This window comes from Rhinichthys klamathensis, unplaced genomic scaffold (genome assembly GCF_029890125.1).
Source record: "Rhinichthys klamathensis goyatoka isolate OS25496 unplaced genomic scaffold, OSU_Roscu_1.1 h1tg000432l_1, whole genome shotgun sequence".
NCBI classification, from domain to species: domain Eukaryota; kingdom Metazoa; phylum Chordata; class Actinopteri; order Cypriniformes; family Leuciscidae; genus Rhinichthys; species Rhinichthys klamathensis.
In genome coordinates, this window is record NW_026606928.1 from 520943 (window position 1) to 540064 (window position 19122).

General features: G+C 40.1%; 1 protein-coding gene across 2 annotated transcripts in view; it reads left to right on the plus strand.

Annotated features, from left to right (window-relative positions):
• The window catches only part of znf385c (zinc finger protein 385C), a 93598-nt gene extending 77290 nt beyond the window's left edge, over positions 1–16308 (plus strand). For both annotated transcript variants that reach the window (XM_056235881.1, XM_056235882.1), the window contains exons 3-5: positions 6002–6144; positions 9844–9954; positions 15924–16308. In XM_056235881.1, the coding sequence (XP_056091856.1) occupies positions 6002–6144; positions 9844–9954; positions 15924–16160 (491 nt within the window). In that variant the 3' untranslated portion in view covers positions 16161–16308. The remainder of the gene's footprint in view (positions 1–6001; positions 6145–9843; positions 9955–15923) is intronic.
• Positions 16309–19122: the final 2814 nt, after the last annotated feature.

Below are 19122 nucleotides of genomic sequence, written 5' to 3' on the forward strand. Positions count from 1 at the left end.
TTTTAGTACAGTGAACTCATTGTCATGTTCAAGAAACCAATTTGAAATGATTCGAGCTTTGTGACATGGTGCATTATCCTGCTGGAAGTAGCCATCAGAGGATGGGTACATGGTGGCCATAAACGGATGGACATGGTCAGAAACAATGCTCAGGTAGGCCGTGGCATTTAAACAATGCCCAATTGGCACTAAGGGGGCTAAAGTGTGCCAAGAAAACATCCCCACACCATTACACCACCACCACCAGCCTGCACAGTGGTAACAAGGCATGATGGATCCATGTTCTCATTCTGTTTACGCCAAATTCTGACTCTACCATCTGAATGTCTCAACAGAAATCGAGACTCATCAGACCAGGCAACATTTTTCCAGTCTTCAACTGTCCAATTTTGGTGGGCTCTTGCAAATTGTAGCCTCTTTTTCCTATTTGTAGTGGAGATGACTGGTACCCGGTGGGGTCTTCTGCTGTTGTAGCCCATCCGCCTCAAGGTTGTACGTGTTGTGGCTTCACAAATGCTTTGCTGCATACCTCGGTTGTAACGAGTGGTTATTTCAGTCAAAGTTGCTCTTCTATCAGCTTCAATCAGTCGGCCCATTCTCCTCTGACCTCTAGCATCAACAAGGCATTTTCGCCCACAGGACTGCCTTATACTGGATGTTTTTCCCTTTTCACACCATTCTTTGTAAACCCTAGAAATGGTTGTGCGTGAAAATCCCAGTAACTGAGCAGATTGTGAAATACTCAGACCGGCCCGTCTGGCACCAACAACCATGCCACGCTCAAAATTGCTTAAATCACCTTTCTTTCCCATTCTGACATTCAGTTTGGAGTTCAGGAGATTGTCTTGACCAGGACCACACCCCTAAATGCATTGAAGCAACTGCCATGTGATTGGTTGATTAGATAATTGCATTAATGAGAAATTGAATGGGTGTTCCTAATAATCCTTTAGGTGAGTGTATATATGTGTGTGTGTGTGTGTGTGTATGTGTGTGTGTATGTGTATACTGTATATATATACTGTATCTCTCAAAAGTGAGTACACCCCTTACATTTCAGCAAACATTTTAGTATATCTTCTCAAGGGACAATACTATAGAAATGAAACTTGGATATATTTTAGAGTAGTCAATGTGCTGCCTGTATTGCAGTATATATTTTCTGTCCTCTGAAAATAACTCAACACACAGCCATTATTGTCAAAATAGCTGGCAACAAAAGTGAGTACACCCTAAGTGAACATGTCAAAACTGTGTCCAAAGTGTAAATATTTTGTGTGAGCACCATTGTTATTTAGCACTGCCTTAATTCTCCTAGGCATGGAGTTCACCAGAGCTGCACAGGTGGTTGCTGGGACCCTCTTCCACTCCTCCATAATGACATCATGGAGCTGCTGGATGTTAGACACATCGCGCTTCTCCACCTTCCGCTTGAGGACGCCCCACAGGTGCTCAATAGGGTTCAGGTCTGGAGACATACTTGGCCACTCCATCACCTTCAGCTTCCTCAGCAAGGCAGTTGTCATCTTGGCAGTGTGTTTGGGGTCATTATCATGCCGTTCAGCACAGTTTCTGAATGGAGGGCATCATGTTCTGCTTCAGAATGTCACAGTACATGTTGTAATCCATGTTTCCTCAATGAAGTGCAGCTCCCCAGTACCAGCAGCACTCATGCAGCTCCAGACCATGATGCTACCACCACCATGCTTGACTGTAGGCAAGACACAAAACGGCCATGCAAACCGACTTGTTGCAGTGTGCGGCGTATGGTCTGAGCACTGACAAGCTGACCTTCCGCTTCTGCAACCTCTAAAGCAATGCTGGCAGCACTCATGCGTCAAAGCCAGCTTCTGCACCTGATGCACAGCACGAGGACTCAACTTCTTTGATTGACCCTTGCGAGGCCTGTTCCAAGTGGAACCCGTCTTGGAAAACCTCTGTAAGACCATGGCCACTGTACTGTAACTCAGTTTCAGGGTGTTGCCAATCTTCTTATAGCCTAGGCCATCTTTGTGGAGAGCAACAATTCTAATTCTCAAATCCTTAGAGAGTTATTTGCCATGAGGTGCCATGTTGAACATCCAGTGGTCAGTATGAGAGAAGTGTACTCAAAGCACAAATTTTAACTGCTTTAATAAAATATACACAAATTTGTATGGTCCTGTCAAGCAGACAAAAACTTGGAAATGATGAATAGGACATGTGGCTTTGCATGGTTAAACGACGTACAGCTATTATCACTTAGTTTGTACTCACTTTTGTTGCCAGCTATTTTGACAATAATGGCTGTATGTTGAGTTATTTTCAGAGGACAGTAAATATATACTGCCATTCAAGCAGCACATTGACTACTCTAAAATACACTCACCGGCCACTTTATTAGGTACACCTGTCCAACTGCTCGTTAACACTTAATTTCTAAGCAGCCAATCACATGGCGGCAACTCAGTGCATTTAGGCATGTAGACATGGTCAAGACAATCTCCTGCAGTTCAAACCGAGCATCAGTATGGGGAAGAAAGTTGATTTGAGTGACTTTGAACGTGGCATGATTGTTGGTGCCAGAAGGGCTGGTCTGAGTATTTCAGAAACTGCTAATCTACTGGGATTTTCACGCACAACCATCTCTAGGGTTTACAGAGAATGGTCCGAAAAAGAAAAAACATCCAGTGAGCGGCAGTTCTGTGGGCGGAAATGCCTTGTTGATGCCAGAGGTCAGAGGAGAATGGCCAGACTGGTTCGAGCTGATAGAAGGGCAACAGTGACTGAAATAACCACTCGTTACAACCGAGGTATGCAGCAAAGCATTTGTGAAGCCACAACACGCACAACCTTGAGGCGGATGGGCTACAACAGCAGAAGACTCCACCGGGTACCACTCATCTCCACTACAAATAGGAAAAAGAGGCTACAATTTGCAAGAGCTCACCAAAATTGAACAGTTGAAGACTGGAAAAATGTTGCCTGGTCTGATGAGTCTCGATTTCGACATTCAGATGTTAGAGTCAGAATTTGGCGTAAACAGAATGAGAACATGGAACCATCATGCCTTGTTACCACTGTGCAGGCTGGTGGTGGTGGTGTAATGGTGTGGGGGATGTTTTCCTGCCACACTTTAGGCCCCTTAGTGCCAATTGGGCATCGTTTAAATGCCACGGCCTACCTGAGCATTGTTTCTGACCATGTCCATCCCTTTATGGCCACCATGTACCCATCCTCTGATGGCTACTTCCACCATGTCACAAAGCTCTAATCATTTCAAATTGGTTTCTTGAACATGACAATGAGTTCACTGTACTAAAATGGCCTCCACAGTCACCAGATCTCAACCCAAAAGAGCATCTTTGGGATGTGGTGGAACGGGAGATTCGCATCATGGATGTGCAGCCGACAAATCTGCGGCAACTGTGTGATGCCATCATGTCAATATGGACCAAACTCCCTGAGGAATGCTTCCAGCACCTTGTTGAATCTATGCCACGAAGAATTGAGGCAGTTCTGAAGGCCAAAGGGGGTCCAACCCGTTACTAGCATGGGGTACCTAATAAAGTGGCCGGTGAGTGTATATCCAAGTTTTATTTTTATAGTATTGTCCCTTGAGAAGATATACTAAAATGTTTGCTGAAATGTGTGTGTGTGTGTGTGTGTGTGTGTGTGTGTGTGTGTGTGTGTGTGTGTGTGTGTGTGTGTGTGTGTGTGTGTGTGTGTGTGTGTGTGTGTGTGTGTGTGTGTGTATATATATATATATATATATATATTTACAGTTCCTCATTGACTGCTAAGCTATGTTTAATGTTGAATTAAACTCATAGGGCCCTATCATACATCTGGAACAATGCGGCCCCAAGCACAAGTGTTTTTTACTAGTTTCAGCCCGACGCAGTTATCATTTTCACATCCTGCGCCACGTTGTTTAAAGGTAGGGTATGGGATTTGCAAAACGGCCGGAAGATTTTGGAGATTTGTATGAAGGTAGATGTCCTACCTTCTTTCCTCCAACGCTGGCCCTGACTCCACCCATTCGAAGAACATGGACGCGCAATCATGCACTTACTCTCTCTCTCTCGTTCTGTACCGGGGCGACTTGCACTTACTGTGACTGGGTCACGAGCTTTGAGTATGCGCACGAAGGGGTCACGCGCGGGAGGGGAGGGGAGGGGAGGGGGGGTGTGGTACAACCGTTTGATTGACGTACTGACTGTCCAATGATTCTAGGTGGTCTTGGAAATGATTGGCTGGAGTTTTTCGAGTCGTGCCCGTTCCACAGATGATTAAATTGCTTAATTTTCATTTCAGTGCTTCTTACTCAGTAAGTGGGTTAGGAATAGGATTTCAAGTGATTTTGAAAAAATGGTTAAAAAAAATCACATACCAACCCCACCTTTAAATAACAAATGCATTTGCGCCCATGACGCTGGTCTGAAAATGAGGTGTGTTCAGGAGCATTGTTTGCACGTTTCTATTTTGAGGCAACTGAAATAGACTGTGCCATTGACCAACTAAAAACCTGGTCAATGGTGCAGTATTTTTTTTTATTTTTTTTTTATTTAAAGGGCGCATTAGTAATGTGCGCCTATAGGCGGGTGCACAATGCGCAAACACTCTGCTTATTACACACACACAGTGACGCACAGCAGCACATAAACATGCCAAATATTACAAATAAAAGGATTACAATGTAAAAGATTATTATTGTGTACATAAAGATATGGTGGAACCCGGCTTGTCCCGTAGATGGTTTGCTTGCGCTCTTGCGTGACCTCGCGCACAAGCAGATCCGTTCCCTCTCTGGAGAAGCGTTCGGTCTTTCTGCTTGCAAATTTCTTCATGTAAATAGTGAATCCGCCATGGCGTGAGCACAACTGGCTTTTAAAGCGAATGGTTGATGAGACTCTGGTTGGTTTATTGCACGTTACGTCCAAACACACACCCATTACTCAAGAGAATAGGGATAATCCTTTTAGACCATGCGCTGGGTACTGTCTTTCAATATACCTTCCGATATTTGTGCATGTTTTTCTAGACATAATTTGTATTAAAGTGGAAGAAAAGACTCGCGCTACCTCTTGAACTGAGGCGCTACAGTGATCTGTCACGTCCTATTTAAGAGCGTCAAAACAGCATTTATTGTTTGAATTTCGTGATAAAAAGGGACAGAATTTGAAAGATCACACTTTGTTTCTTTTTAGAAGTAACAAAGCACAGAGCTATTTGCGATTATTGGATGAGAGGCGCTACAAATAATGTTTAGTATAAGGAAAAACTGCAGACCTGGAAACCCTGGCTTGAACTACGGGTGATTCATAGGGTCAAAGAGAGGCTGCTTTTATGTAGCTGTTTTAAGCTGTTTTAACTTGCCCTAAATTCATCACGAGAGATTTTCTTCACACACCGTGTGAGTTGCAGTCGGTCACGTTTTTCAGCACCCTTTTGATTGACAGGATATAATTGGCCCTGATCATCGTCTATTTTTAAACAATCGATAATAGCTTTTATTGGCTGACCGATTATTGGCCGATACATTGGTGCATCTCTAGTTGTTAATGAATGTAACTCTTTGAGCTTTTAAAAAACCTTATCAAGTAATCACAAACAACTTGAAAAGTCATGGAAATGTATTGTTCAAAAGGACAAAAACTGTAGTCAATATCAAAAAGTGGCCCAATTTATGTGAATTTACTCCTTACGTAAAGATTCAGATTTCATAGAAATCCTCTCTGGCTGATTTTTTTTTTCTTGCAATGTTAACTGTTAATACTGAATAGATCAACCAATAATCCTGATCTGATCAGACCAGTCACTGTGTTTTTGTGTCATTATAATGATAAGTTGAAACTCATTTGATTCTGGTTTACTGAACTGTGAGCCTAAGTATCTCCACTCTCTTCATGGATCATGGTGTTTGTGCATTAATTGCTTGATTTAAATACTCTCCTGTCACTGGCCTGAACATTGGTGATTTTTTCTAAAATGTGTTAGTTGTTGTTTTTGCTCTTCTCAGGTACGACTGCTCAGGGGAGCCCCCTGCTGGCCTCATTACAGATGCAGGGTCGCCCGCTACAGACCCCTCTGGACCTGAAACACTTCCTGCCCTTCCGGCTCAGTGGCTCCTCTCCCCTCAGCCTGTTCCCCAACTTCAACACCGTGAGTTAATCAACACTCTCGGTTTTATTTTCTAAACCTCACCTTCCCAGATGTGTCATCATTTAAAGTTAACTCAGAACATTTTAAAGGCGTCGCGTTGGGTCCCAAATGTCAGCTCTAAATGTCAGGAACGATTCAGCAGGCTGGAGGGTATTTTTAAAAGTGCAGAATCTTTGTAAAAAGGCCCGCTAAACAGAGGAGTATTGTATTAGATAGTAATTTTAGATTTAAGACTCGAGCAGCAACTCAGATTAGGATCTAGATTTAGTTTCAGACTCTCTGTGGACAGTTTTGGAGGCAGTGTGTGTGTGTGTAACAGGGTTCTCTTTCTTCTGATAATTGCATTCTGGACACACACTCATACATTTACACACTCTCCATGTGTTATGTATTTGAGTACACTGTAGGTCGACTCAAAATTATATATCTTAGACACCAAGGGCACGTCTTTATAGCATATATGCGTTTGTTAATGTATAGTCCGGTGCTGGTTCCCACTCTGTGTGTGTGTGTGTGTGTGTGTGTGTGTGTGTGTGTGTGTGTGTGTGTACTAGAGTGATAAATGCACCTGTCTCTCTACAGCAAAGTAGCTGTCAGTGACCTCTCTCCTCTCTTAAGCTCCACTGCTTTCCTTCCCGCTCCTCTCCTCTTCTCTTTACTGCTCCTTTAGTATTCTCATCTCTTCTCTGTCTTGTCTTTGCTCTTCTGCTCTCCTCTGCTCGGTTTTTTCTCTTCTATTCTCTTTTCAACTGATTTGTCTTCTCATCTCATATTGTCTCCTTATTGTCTCTTTACTTTTCATCTCATGATGTGTTGTGTCTTGTTTCATCTTCTAATTATTCCCTCTTTTCTTCACTTCTCTTCTCCTCTCTTCTCTTCTCTTTTTGCTGCTTTGCTTCTCGTCTCGTCTTATCTCATCTCACCTTTTTCGTCTCTTGCTACTCTTACCTTAATATTACTGCTCCACTTCTCGTCTCATCTTGTCTTGTCTTTTTTATCTCGTCATATCCTCTCTTATCTTCTAGGGTCTTCTTGTCTCTTCTCTTTTTTGTTTCTTCTCATCTTTGCTCTGCTCTTCTCTTTTTTTTAACAACTGTTTATTGAGTTTTCTTATATATATATATATATATATATATTTATATATATATATATATAGGCCAAGAAATACAAAAATACAAAGCAAAAAAAGGCCAAGAAATACAAAAATACAAAGCAAAAAGCCACTATACAAATCTAGAACCTACCCCAAACCATCCCACCCCTGGTAGACTTCTAGAATATAGAAATAAAATAAAAACACAGAATGTAGACATAATTAAAACAAAAAAAAGTTTACAAAGATGTTAAAAAGGTTGACACAATATCAAAAGCAGCATGCCATAAATTCACATTCTTAACTTTGGATCCATGAATACGAGAAGTTGCGAGTTCTATGGATATAATGTCCAACAAAGACACTGTCCATGTTCGTCTGTCCATTGTGTGAGCAGGATTCCAGCGGTTGACTAGCATTTTTTTTGCCGCTGTGAGAGCGGCTAACAGTAAATGGAATGGATAAGGTAAGTTCCCAAAAATAATTTTTTAAAAAGTGGCGTGGGGTCAAACATAATGTCCAACAGGTATGATAAGTCCTGTGAGAGCTGGGTCCAAAAAGGTGAGAGAGAGGGACAATCCCAAAAGAAGTGCAAGTATGTGCCTAGATATCCTTGGGAATAAAGATTACACTTAGGAGAGGAGGATAGATTCATATAGAAATGTTTCATAGGAGTCAAGTAAACCCTATGTAGTAATTTCCAGTGTATCTGATGATTGGGGTTCTTTGAAGACAGCTTAAACATCCTCCATACCTGATCTGAAAATAAAACATGCACATCCTCATTAAGATTCTTGGCCCAAACAGTTTTAATAGATAAGGGTTTGTATGAATGCTCAAGAAGATACAGATACATAACCAAAACAGAAGAGGGAGAGTTCTCAGAGGGAAGGATTAGTTTGCACAAAGGGTGAATAGGTAAATGGGAATCCAAAGGCACCACATATGCCCAAAGGGCCAACCTAATGCGCAAATACATGAAAAAATATGTAACTATATTCTGCTTTAATGTTCTGAAATGATTTTAGACCCATATCATCATAGATATCTGTACAACTAGAAGTGTTTACTTTGTTGTTAGACCATTGCGGACAGTGAAATGGGATTGCCTGACAAAATATTATTATTATAGGAAATTGGCGAATGCCTATGCCAGATTGTAACTTGTTGTGTATGCTTTTCGGCTTCCCTTCAAGTGAAGAAGAGATGAGTTATAATAGGACCAAGCTGAGATTTACACTGCCTCAGTGGAACCCCCGAAAAAACAAGATGTTTCAGTTCATAGGGATAAACTATAGATTCCTCAATTGCTCTCCATGACACAGAAGCATCAAGATCAAACCAGACTGAAAAAGGGCGGAGGGTAAAGACTTGAGCACACAGTCTAAAATTAGGGAAAGACAGACATATATGTAATCTGCAATGCTGCAATACCATATATAACGAGAAACACATGCATCAAGTTTGTTCCAGTAGCCAGCATGTGGAGAAAGAGAAATCATAGATGAAAAGAAATGAATATGTGGGAAAACATTCATTTTAATCACCGATATACAAGCATGAAAAGAAGTAGGGGCACGAGACCAATTTTCCAAGACAGCAAATGTCCAGCTGAAGTTCACTGGGGGTTAGAGGCTAAATGGCAACTGACAAAGTGTCTTGCTTCCTCTGGGGAGAACAGCATTTTTGGTTCGCCTTGACTGAGAATGACCTTCAGCATTGCAGGATAAAGAAGGAATTTCTGGATGCCAGCTTTTCCTCATTTCCCTCCGAATTGGTGCAAACGCACTTCTCACCTGTAAGAAGATCGAGTTTCGAGCATAGCGACTGGACAGCTGACATGTGAGAGGCAAATTCACTCCGCATCGCTCGCTGTCAACTTAGTTTTAAGAATGTCCTCAAAGGGTGCTACAGTGTTAGCCATTCTGTCAAGCATATCACTATTGTCGTCAAAAAAGGGGCCACATGTATGGAGCTCTACTCAAGTGCGACTAGCTTCATGAGCACGTCACGTGACTTCGCTTTGCTCTTCTCATCTTATTTCTCATCTCTTATTGCATCTTTTGTCTTGTTTCATCTGCTCATCTCATCTCATTTTAATTCTTTACTGCTGATTTTGTCTTCCGCTCTGCTCATCATCCACTCTTCCCTCATCTCTTTTCTCATCTCATCTCCTTCATTCCTGCAGTAGTATCATGCTTATCTTCTGACCCTCTCCAGTACTCAGAGTTGACAATAGGCTTCATCAGACACATACACTCACTGACACACACACACACACACACATTGACCTGGCAGCGTCCCAGCCGGTCAGGGATGACTGCGGATGAACAACGAGAACATTCTTGAGGCTCTAAAACAAATAGACGTGTGACCAGCTGCAGAGTCACTGTGATGTGGTGTATATTCCCATGGCGAGGACGAGGAGTGTTAGGGGAAAGTCCCTCGGCCCCGGGCGTCAGGTTCAGGGTTGCTCCGAGGGCCGCTGGGATGGAAGGAATGTGTTTGAATGACCGGAAAGAGTCTGTTGATTGGAAGTAACTGATTTGTACAAATAATTTTTTTTCGCAGTCCATTTTAACATAATTTTCTCACCCTTCCCTCAGATGGACCCAGTGCAGAAGGCCGTGATAAACCATACGTTTGGTGTTCCTCAGGCTCTGAAGAAAAAACAGGTCATCTCATGCAATATCTGCCACCTGCGCTTCAACTCCACGGTTAGTGTGTAGTGTGTGTGTGTGTTTTACCCTCCGCAGTTGTGATGACAGACAATGAACATCACGCTGGATGGGTAAAAGCCGTTTCATCCCTTACAGCATTTATCCTTTCTTTTGTTCTTTCTCTCTTTCTTTCTTTCTTTCTGGCATTTTTTTTATCTCTCTTTGGTCTTCTCGTTTTGTCTTTGATAATGTGAAACTATCACAGTCTCTTTAACATCTCTCTCTCTCTCTCTCTCTCTCTCTCTCTCACTCTCACACACACACACACACACAGTTAAATGGTACTTCCATTGACTTCTATTGTTTTATTATTATAATTACTGCAGACTAACTGTAACCAAATCATATTAAGCAATAGAAGGTGTTACTGTCTATTGAATACAGTATACCACAACCTTGAGTCTTATTGCTTATATAAAATTGGTACTACATAAAATCAAGGACAGGAATTTTCATTCAAATATTTGATTGAAATCATATTTTCATCAAAAATGAAAATTCTGTCATTATTTTCGGTCATGTTGTTCCAAAGTTGTATTATGTTATTTTTCCAAAATGTTTTTTCATAGAACAAAATGTCATGGTGATCACAGCTGTCAAGCACCAAATAGCACCATAAAGGTGTGTCATATCATGACTCATGACTCACTATATTTTGAGTCATCGTTCAAGTCATCTCGTATAGATCGTATTTACGAGTTGAACGCACTTGAACGCCACCACAATGTCGTAAATACCAGTGGGGAGTTCGGGATTTTCTCTAAGCCCCGATCTTTCCGAGTTGTGGGCGTGTCACTGAGAAACATGGCGGAATACCACAATACTTAAATATTATGCAGTGATATCGTCAAGGTTTTCTTATTTACAGCGCAGTTAAGCGAATTGCCTGCACAGAATATGATGGCATTATAATATAACAGTGCAACATGTAACGATAAAGTTGGCAGTGGCTTCATAAATTAATTAAAAACATAAAAAAAACAAAGTACATCCGATGCACATTTCTTTGTTCTTCATTTTCTAGAACAAGAGTTTAAGAACCTTACTGTGTTTTTGTGTAATTAATTAAGAGAAAGTACTCCGCCATCGTCCTCCGACGAAAGTGACTTGAACGCACTGTCGTCGTAAACACGACTTCCCACCTCGTACGTACGAACTTCCCCAGGAGGACTTGAACGCACCAATATAAAAGCTTTGTGTGAAGAACTGACTAAAAAGTCAGTCAGTCACTGAAAATCTTCCCCTCTGCCACAGCTCTCAAATCTCATTCACATTTGGTTGCAGCACACGAGAACCTTTTTTAAATTTCAGAGGTTCAGATTAATATTGCACAATGACTAAAATTTCAGCATGTTTCTCAAACAAAGCTATTGTTAAGAAGACTTGACATATAATGTGTGTCATAAGAACTACTTTCATGATTATTGTTTGTACCTTTTTTTGATGAGAAAACTACGGTGGCCCAGTAGTGCACAACAAAATGAAATTAAGCCACAACACAACGGAAAATGTACAACGCAACGAAATAAAGCCGCAACACAACAGAAATGCTCCCGACCACTAGAGGGCTCTCGGAGGGCGATAAAGTTAGTTTTCCATGCCACTGTTCTATAGAGTCAGCAGCCAAAAAAATATATCAACACCACGATTAGTTTTAACAGTATGTAGCTAACCATTGTATATCGACATTTATTAATTCAAAATCACCTACGTGCATTATAGCTGCACATTTATACTCTAGAATGCTTTGACGCGCTACCACAGCGCCATAGATTCATTTCGTTGTGTTGTGGCTTATTTTCGTTGTGTTGTGAACTTATGTTTGCTTTTTAAATTTCATTGTCAGGGCTCTCAAGTGTCACGCATTGAGCATGACAGTCACTCATTTCGGTCTTTCGGTCTTTTCGGTCTCTCCCGCCACACATTGTATTTCTCACGCTGAAAAACTTTTTGTAATATATTTAATATGCCGCAGCGCCCAAAACTCTGGCCGCGCCGCTCTCACTGTGGAACCGGCATGAATCAAGCGCGTTTCCTCTGGTGTTGTTCGTCGAGCTACACAATAGCCAATCAGAAAATAGCACTATTGTATCTGGGTAAGATTTAACGCAACAACCAATGACAAAAATGTATCCAACCCCACCCCCACCCCCGTCCCGTCGGCTGGGTGTGCGTCCGTCCTTCGTTCCCCGCCACCCCCACCCCCACCCCCCCGTCGGCTGGGTGTCACTCTTACCTGTCTTCAAAACTTGAGAGCCCTGCATTGTGTTGTGCACTACTGGGCCACCGTAGAAAACAGCCCCTCATCTTTTTGTGTGTTCCACAGCCAACAAAAAATCATATGGGTTTAGGGTATGGCTTTTTGTAAATGACTCAACAGTGAAGTGCAGCTTTAACTGCCTTTTTGTTTCTGGCAAGTCTAGTGCTGCGTTGGACAGCCATGTGTGAGAGGAGAGAAGATCCGCGCAGATGAGATGATGTGCATGAGAAATGAAAGCATTCTTATCTCCATTGCCAGATTCATGCTGCTTGTGTTGTCACAAACAATTATGTCCCACTCACTTATAGTGTCTGTTCAGCCTTTGAGCGACACTTGATCAGTTTCAGGCTGGTTTGCAAGAATTGTGATGACCATATTTTCATTTTTGGGGGAACTGTTATGTCAGTGTTGCTCATGCAAGAGTGTCCGTGTTTTATTTATTTATATATTTATATAGCTAATGTGTAACATTACAATTTAATATTTAGCGTTCAGCAAAAACTGTAATAAAGCTGAAAGAAACTGTTTTTCCACAGCAATTTTACAATTGTGTAAGGTAGTATGGTTGGAATGTTATATTGACCAAATAGCTTCCAGGACACACACTGTCACATCCGCCAGCTTGAGTGCCCATAATAAAGTAGTTTGTGACATACACACACACACACACACGTCTGGTTCGCTATCTTTGTGAGGACTCGCCATAGATGTAATGGTTTTTATACTGTACAAACTGTATTTTCTCTCCCCTTACACGAACCCTACCCCTAAACCTACCCATCACACAAAACTTTCTGCATTTTTGTATTTAAAAAAAAACCTCATTCTGTATGATTTATAAGCTTGTTTCCTCATGGGGACCTCAATTTAGGTCCCCACGGTGACACGAGTGCCCATGAGTCAGTGTACATTCAGGTCCCCACTGGGATCGAAAAACAAGCACACACACACATTCCTGCTTTGTTGGGGGATCTTTGTGTGTCTATTTATGCAGCAGCAGCATCTCTTTCATGCTCATAGCAGCGTGTCTGTGTATCTATTAGCAGTAGCAAGTTCATACTTTCTCTGCAGCAGCAATAATCAATCAGCAATAATATATATATATTGAATAGCAGAAAAAAATGTTTTTTCTGAAGTTTGTCCCCGTAATGTCCCGGCAAAAAATGTTCCCGTAAATTTGCTAAATCTGAAACTAAAAGTATTATTTTTATTATACAGAATATTGAATGATATAGAAGAGTATAAAATTATTAATGGTAATGTTGGCTAATCACCAGTGTCTCGCATGAGTAAGACTCAAAACACTTTTTTTAATTGTAACATGTGGTTCACATAAGTATTTTAGTCATGAAACCGAACCTGTGCATCTAAAAATTGTGTATTCGTATGTTCCTGATGAGCTGTGGAAAAACTATAGATTAGGGACGTCATTTGTGGTTCTGTTCTGCTGTTCAGTTTGCACTGCTATTTGGGGCATTTTTAGCCCAGATATATTCTGAGAGAGAAACCCAACAGCGTTTGCTCAGTTAGACGTCTGAAACTCTATCAATTGCTCATTAGTTTCCCACTGCTTGTGCTTCACCATACAACTCTGTACCTCTCTGTCTTTCTCTGCTTTAGTTTCTCTGTTAGCCTGTCTGTCTGTTTCTTCTTGTCTCCCCTTTCTCTCTCCTCTCCTGGCATTCTCTACAGATTTGATTTATTATACTTAACCGATCATTTTAATATGCTGATTTGCTGCTCAAGAAACATTTCTTATTATCAATATTGAAAACAGTTGTGCGCCTTAATATTTTTGTGGATATCGTGAGACTTTTTTTCAGAATTCTTTGATCAATAAACAAAGTTCAAAAGAACAGCATTTATTTGAAATATAAATCTTTTGTAACATAATAAATACAAAGTTCTGGCATGAAACTCTATATGGTGCAGGCTAATAGGTCTTTTTACTCACTTGTTCATAATCACATTGTTATCTATAGGGCACAGCTGATTGGTTCTTGCTGTATCAGTAGCCAATGAGCTCGCTGCTCAACCTTCAAATACTTGGGTAGCATTTACCTTAGCAGTATCCTTGCTGAATAAATGTATTCGTTTTGAAAAATCTTCCTGGCACCAAACTATACTGTATATAGGGGTGTGTATAAACATCCCCCCTCCTCATCTGTTCAAAGCAGACAGTGTTGTCCCCCCCCGTCCCCAGATGAGGGTCATCTGCTAAGTACTTAAGAGGATTTGAGCGGGTTGATTACTCCCTCTGGGCCCACAGACTCATTTCTGCACTGATATTAGCCCGAGATTTGCTTGATGAACTGGGTGTCAGCTTTGATTTCCAATTTTAAAAACTTGAACCAACTGCCATTCCATTCGCAATTTTAAATGTTATTTCTATGCTTTTTAAACAGTGTTGGTGTCATTTTCAAAAATCAAATCAATTTGTAAAATGATTCAGAATGCAATAAGGGAATCACAGCTCAGCATGTCAACTGCTCATGTTCACTTTAATTACATGCTGAATTATTTCAGTACATTTCAGCAGAAATCTGGATTACAGCTCTAGATGATTGCTGAAGTCAATCACTAGAAATACTCACTTTTTAGCTTGTAGTGGTGTGTGTGTGTGTGTGTGTGTGTGTGTGTGTGTGTGTGTGTCTTTAAATACATAATGCCTCACTATATCTCACACTCATACACTACTTTTATCAACAGTGTAATTATAAAGTGTATTCCATTTGTCACCTGCAATTGTAATTCAGGCCCTCTGCTGGGCATTTACTCTTATCACCCTCATGCACACTGTCTGTTCTCACTGTGTGTGTGTGTGTGTGTGTGTGTGTGTGTGTGTGTGTGTGTGTGTGTGTGTGTGTGTGTGTGGACATCCAATTATCTATAAACAGGTTTATGTGTTTTGTGCATATGCATGTGCTGCCAGTTGGACCCACCTGTAATTTTTTATTATTCATTTAACATTTATTAATTTTGCAGACCATTTTATCCAAAGCAACTTACAAATGAGGAATACAGCAAGTGATTCATCATGAAGAGTCAAACAAACACAAGTAGTGCTCAAAATACAAAGTTTCAGACATTGCTTAGAGTATCATAAACTAGAATAGGGAGGGATTAAAGGAAACTGAAAGCATAGAATAATGTTTTAGCTCATCAGTGTATATCCAAGTGGATTGGCTTCTTGAATAAGAAAAAATGTGGGGCAGCACTTGATTTTGTCCATCAGGAATTGAATGGACTGTTGCTATTGCTGTGATCTCATATGAGTGTCCAGCTTTTCGCCAGAAGAGATGTCTTTGCATGAGAAGTTAGGGGAAGTTATTTTGATTAAACATTCTGAGAGCACATGAATTTAAAAAAAAATTATACACAGATAAATCATTTATAATAAATACTGCAACATTCCATTAAAACATTCATGGTTTTGCTTTTAGCCTTAATAACAGTTCTGCACACTTTGGACTTCTCTCAGCCAACTTTTTGATGTGCATCCTATGATGTTTTTAAGTTCTCATGTATGCTCAGCTCAAAATTTAATGACATTTTATAATAATTTGTTTCATATCTAATTAAATGTTAGTGTCGTAAGGAAATTCAAATGTAGTGGTGTACTGCATGTTTCTGTAAATGTGAGAGGTTTTGCAGTCCTTTTACTCTCTCTCTCTCTCACTCTCTCCCTCTCTCTCTCTGTCTTTAGAATCAGGCTGAGGCTCATTATAAAGGCCATAAACATGCTCGTAAGCTGAAGGCATTAGAGGCTCAGAAGAACAAACAGCAGAGACGACAACTCGACAATGCGCATCACAACCGAGACAGAGACAGAGAGAAAGAGAGAGAGAGGGACAGGGAGAGAGACGGCAACAGAGTAAAAATGAGCGCTCCGGATCCACTTCCTGCTCTGCTGGATGACACCGCCGTGGAGGGAAGTAAGTGAACTCACTGACAATTAGCTATTTGAGTGGGCATTTTCATTACTGCATAAAAACGTGCCCTGATGCTTTAATAAAATACAGCCTTTAACTTCTGTGATTAGATATCTTTCAGAGTGTGTAGAGAATCAGAGAATATTGGGCTTAAAATATTGTTGGATGGGACTTGGGGTGATTTATTATAGGCTGCTTGTGTCTGCGTATAATCTTTTAAACAGCACTGCAGGCTTATTTGTTATTTATTGGATAAATAAATTATATTTATAATTTGTATAAATATAATATGTATAAATATAATATGTTTTTTCTCACAATCTGCATTTATTTGATCAAAAATACAGTAAAAACAATAATATTTATTGTGAAATATTACTATTTAAAACAAGTGACATGTTTTGTATTTAAATCTATTTTAAAGTGTAATTTATTCCTGTGATTTTCAGCATCATTACTCCAGTCTGATTCTTCAGAAATCATTGTATTTTGATGATTTTCTGCTAAAGAAACATTTCTTATTATTATCAGTGTTGAAAATTGTATGAAAATTGTTCTTGTATATTAAATAAAATATATTGCTTTTTTGATATATAGTATTATATATTAAGCTATTGATTAACAATCGTTAAAAGACTTGTTGAAAGGGCCCAAATAAAATGCAGAGAGTGAAAATCTGGGCTAGATTTATAATAAGTGTTATTGTGAGACTAAGTGTCTGGAGAAATTTTAGACTTTTGTCATTTTATTTTAATATGCGTTTTAGAAAAACCATGCATTGAGCTTGCCTGTAGTTCCTTCACTGCTGTGAATATCCTCCAGTCCTGCTCTTCATGATCTATCCTGTGGATTGAGGGGATTTCATTTCTTACTGAAGGACTTGACTTTCCTCTTGTCATGAGGAAGTACTGTGACAGAGAGCAGAACAACAAGCCGACAGAGAGCTTTGAGCTATCCCTCTCCAATAATCTCTACCTTTTCATCCCTTTTAAACTCTTTCTTCTTCTCCTCTGCCCAAACTCTATAGAATATGATTTGAAAAGCAAACCGAATATGGGCCCAAGGGATACGATAAAGAAAAAAATAGAGAGGAGAGAGTTAGAAACTCCACATCCTTCTGCAACAATACCGTGAGTGTGGGAAAAGCAAGAGAAAAAGAGAGAGAGAAAGCACATGAAAGTGGAGGGCAAAAAGATAGAGCAAGAACACCAAGCTCATCAAATCACATTTTAATATCGGCCCCATTCATGGCGACAACGGTGAGAGGGCTCGTACAATCAGAGAGGAAGAAAAATGGAGATTAGATGAGAGAGAACAGAGAGAGCGAGAGAGAGTTTAAAAGAGCTACAGAGATGGAAAATGAGAAGATTAGCCATTGCATTTTTGTCTCGGAGCCTTTGTGTTTGGATTAGCTCTCATGCAGATGCCAACACACTAGCAGTGAGCATGAAATACATATTTCTAAAATGTCGTCGCTGGGCTGGTTTGCCCAAATGTCTAATCTGTCGTAAAATAAATATATTCAGGTTCACCTGTCCTTGAACGGAGCCTTTTTAAGGGTGTAATTACCAAAGGCACATTTATAGTGTTGCAAAACAGAATGCCTGGGTCTCAAGATGCGTTTTTATAAGTTGGACTACTGTTAACTTGACACTGTGTCTTAGAAATGCACTGTTAGCATGCTGGTTAACCCTATAGTGCCATTGTATTATATTTGTTATGTGGCGTTTTTTTAAGGCTTCTACATCAATATGGTCCTTTTGTATAAAATACTACATGTCTTCTGCCCCCTGGTGGATTATATATGATCTTCAGAAAGTAGAAGGACTGTCAATTAAAAAACGTGGCCCAAATTTATGTGGCCCAAAAAATTATCACGATACAATTTTTCATATCGGTCGATACGGATAATTATCACGATAAATGTCAAAGCTTTATTTCTTTCATGTTTAAAGGGATATTTTTGCTCACATTTTTTTATTCTTTACACTTTCCCAGTCATTTTTCCATTACAAAATAAATGTCTTTATAGAAAAATGCATTTCTTAGTTTCTGCATGTTCTGGTGGGTGTTTGTGTTTCCTCATTTTTATCTTCAGCACAGTTTGCAGTGCAGGCTGCAATATTAATAATATTACATGTTTTGTCTCTTAGAAATGTAAATTTGACAGTAGCTTAAGTTCACAGGAGCAGTGGCTTGAGTTAGGATGCATATGTTCATTTATGTTCATTAACAAAAACAGTAACATCTGCAGAAAAAAATGGCAACACTCTTATTTTTATATGGTGAATTTAAATATTCTGACTGTTCCATAGTTCCATGTATAATTTTTGGTATCTTTTTTATTATGAAAAACATGTAGATAAACTTTGTTTTGTGACCCATCCCTACATCAGCGTATGTGCATCAGTCAGTTGCAATGTTTAATTTTGCTCACTGATGGGTTAACGCTCTCATTTAACAGATAGCACACTCTTAAACCCAGTGCCGTCACATATACGAGAGCTAATCATTCAGTGGATTTTGAAATGCTCTTATGCTAACGCACACACACACAGACACACACAAATTGAGCTGATTGCCTGATGAAATTAGCAGTGTTCAATCATTAAGCTCACAGCTGCAGGGGCCAATCACAGCTCTACAAGCATGTCAGCTGTTATTAACAGCCATGAGATGCTGGAAATGGAAAGGGAGGATGGGAGGGGAGTTCTGGAAATTTCTAGAAGAAGGGGTCCATTTTATAGCCGCTGTTGAAACTCTTTGAAATGCTCTCTCTGTAAGATTCCACAGATCGTTTTCATCATTAGCTTGCTGATGTAGTATGAACAAGCGCAGTATTTTACATTTGCTGAATTTGTTTTGTTTTTTTACAAAGAGAGAGTTAAATATAGTCATCATGCTCTATCCTGTTCTCTTCACTATCCGTCACTCCATTCTTCCACATCTGTCCCCGTCTGTTTCATGTTGCAC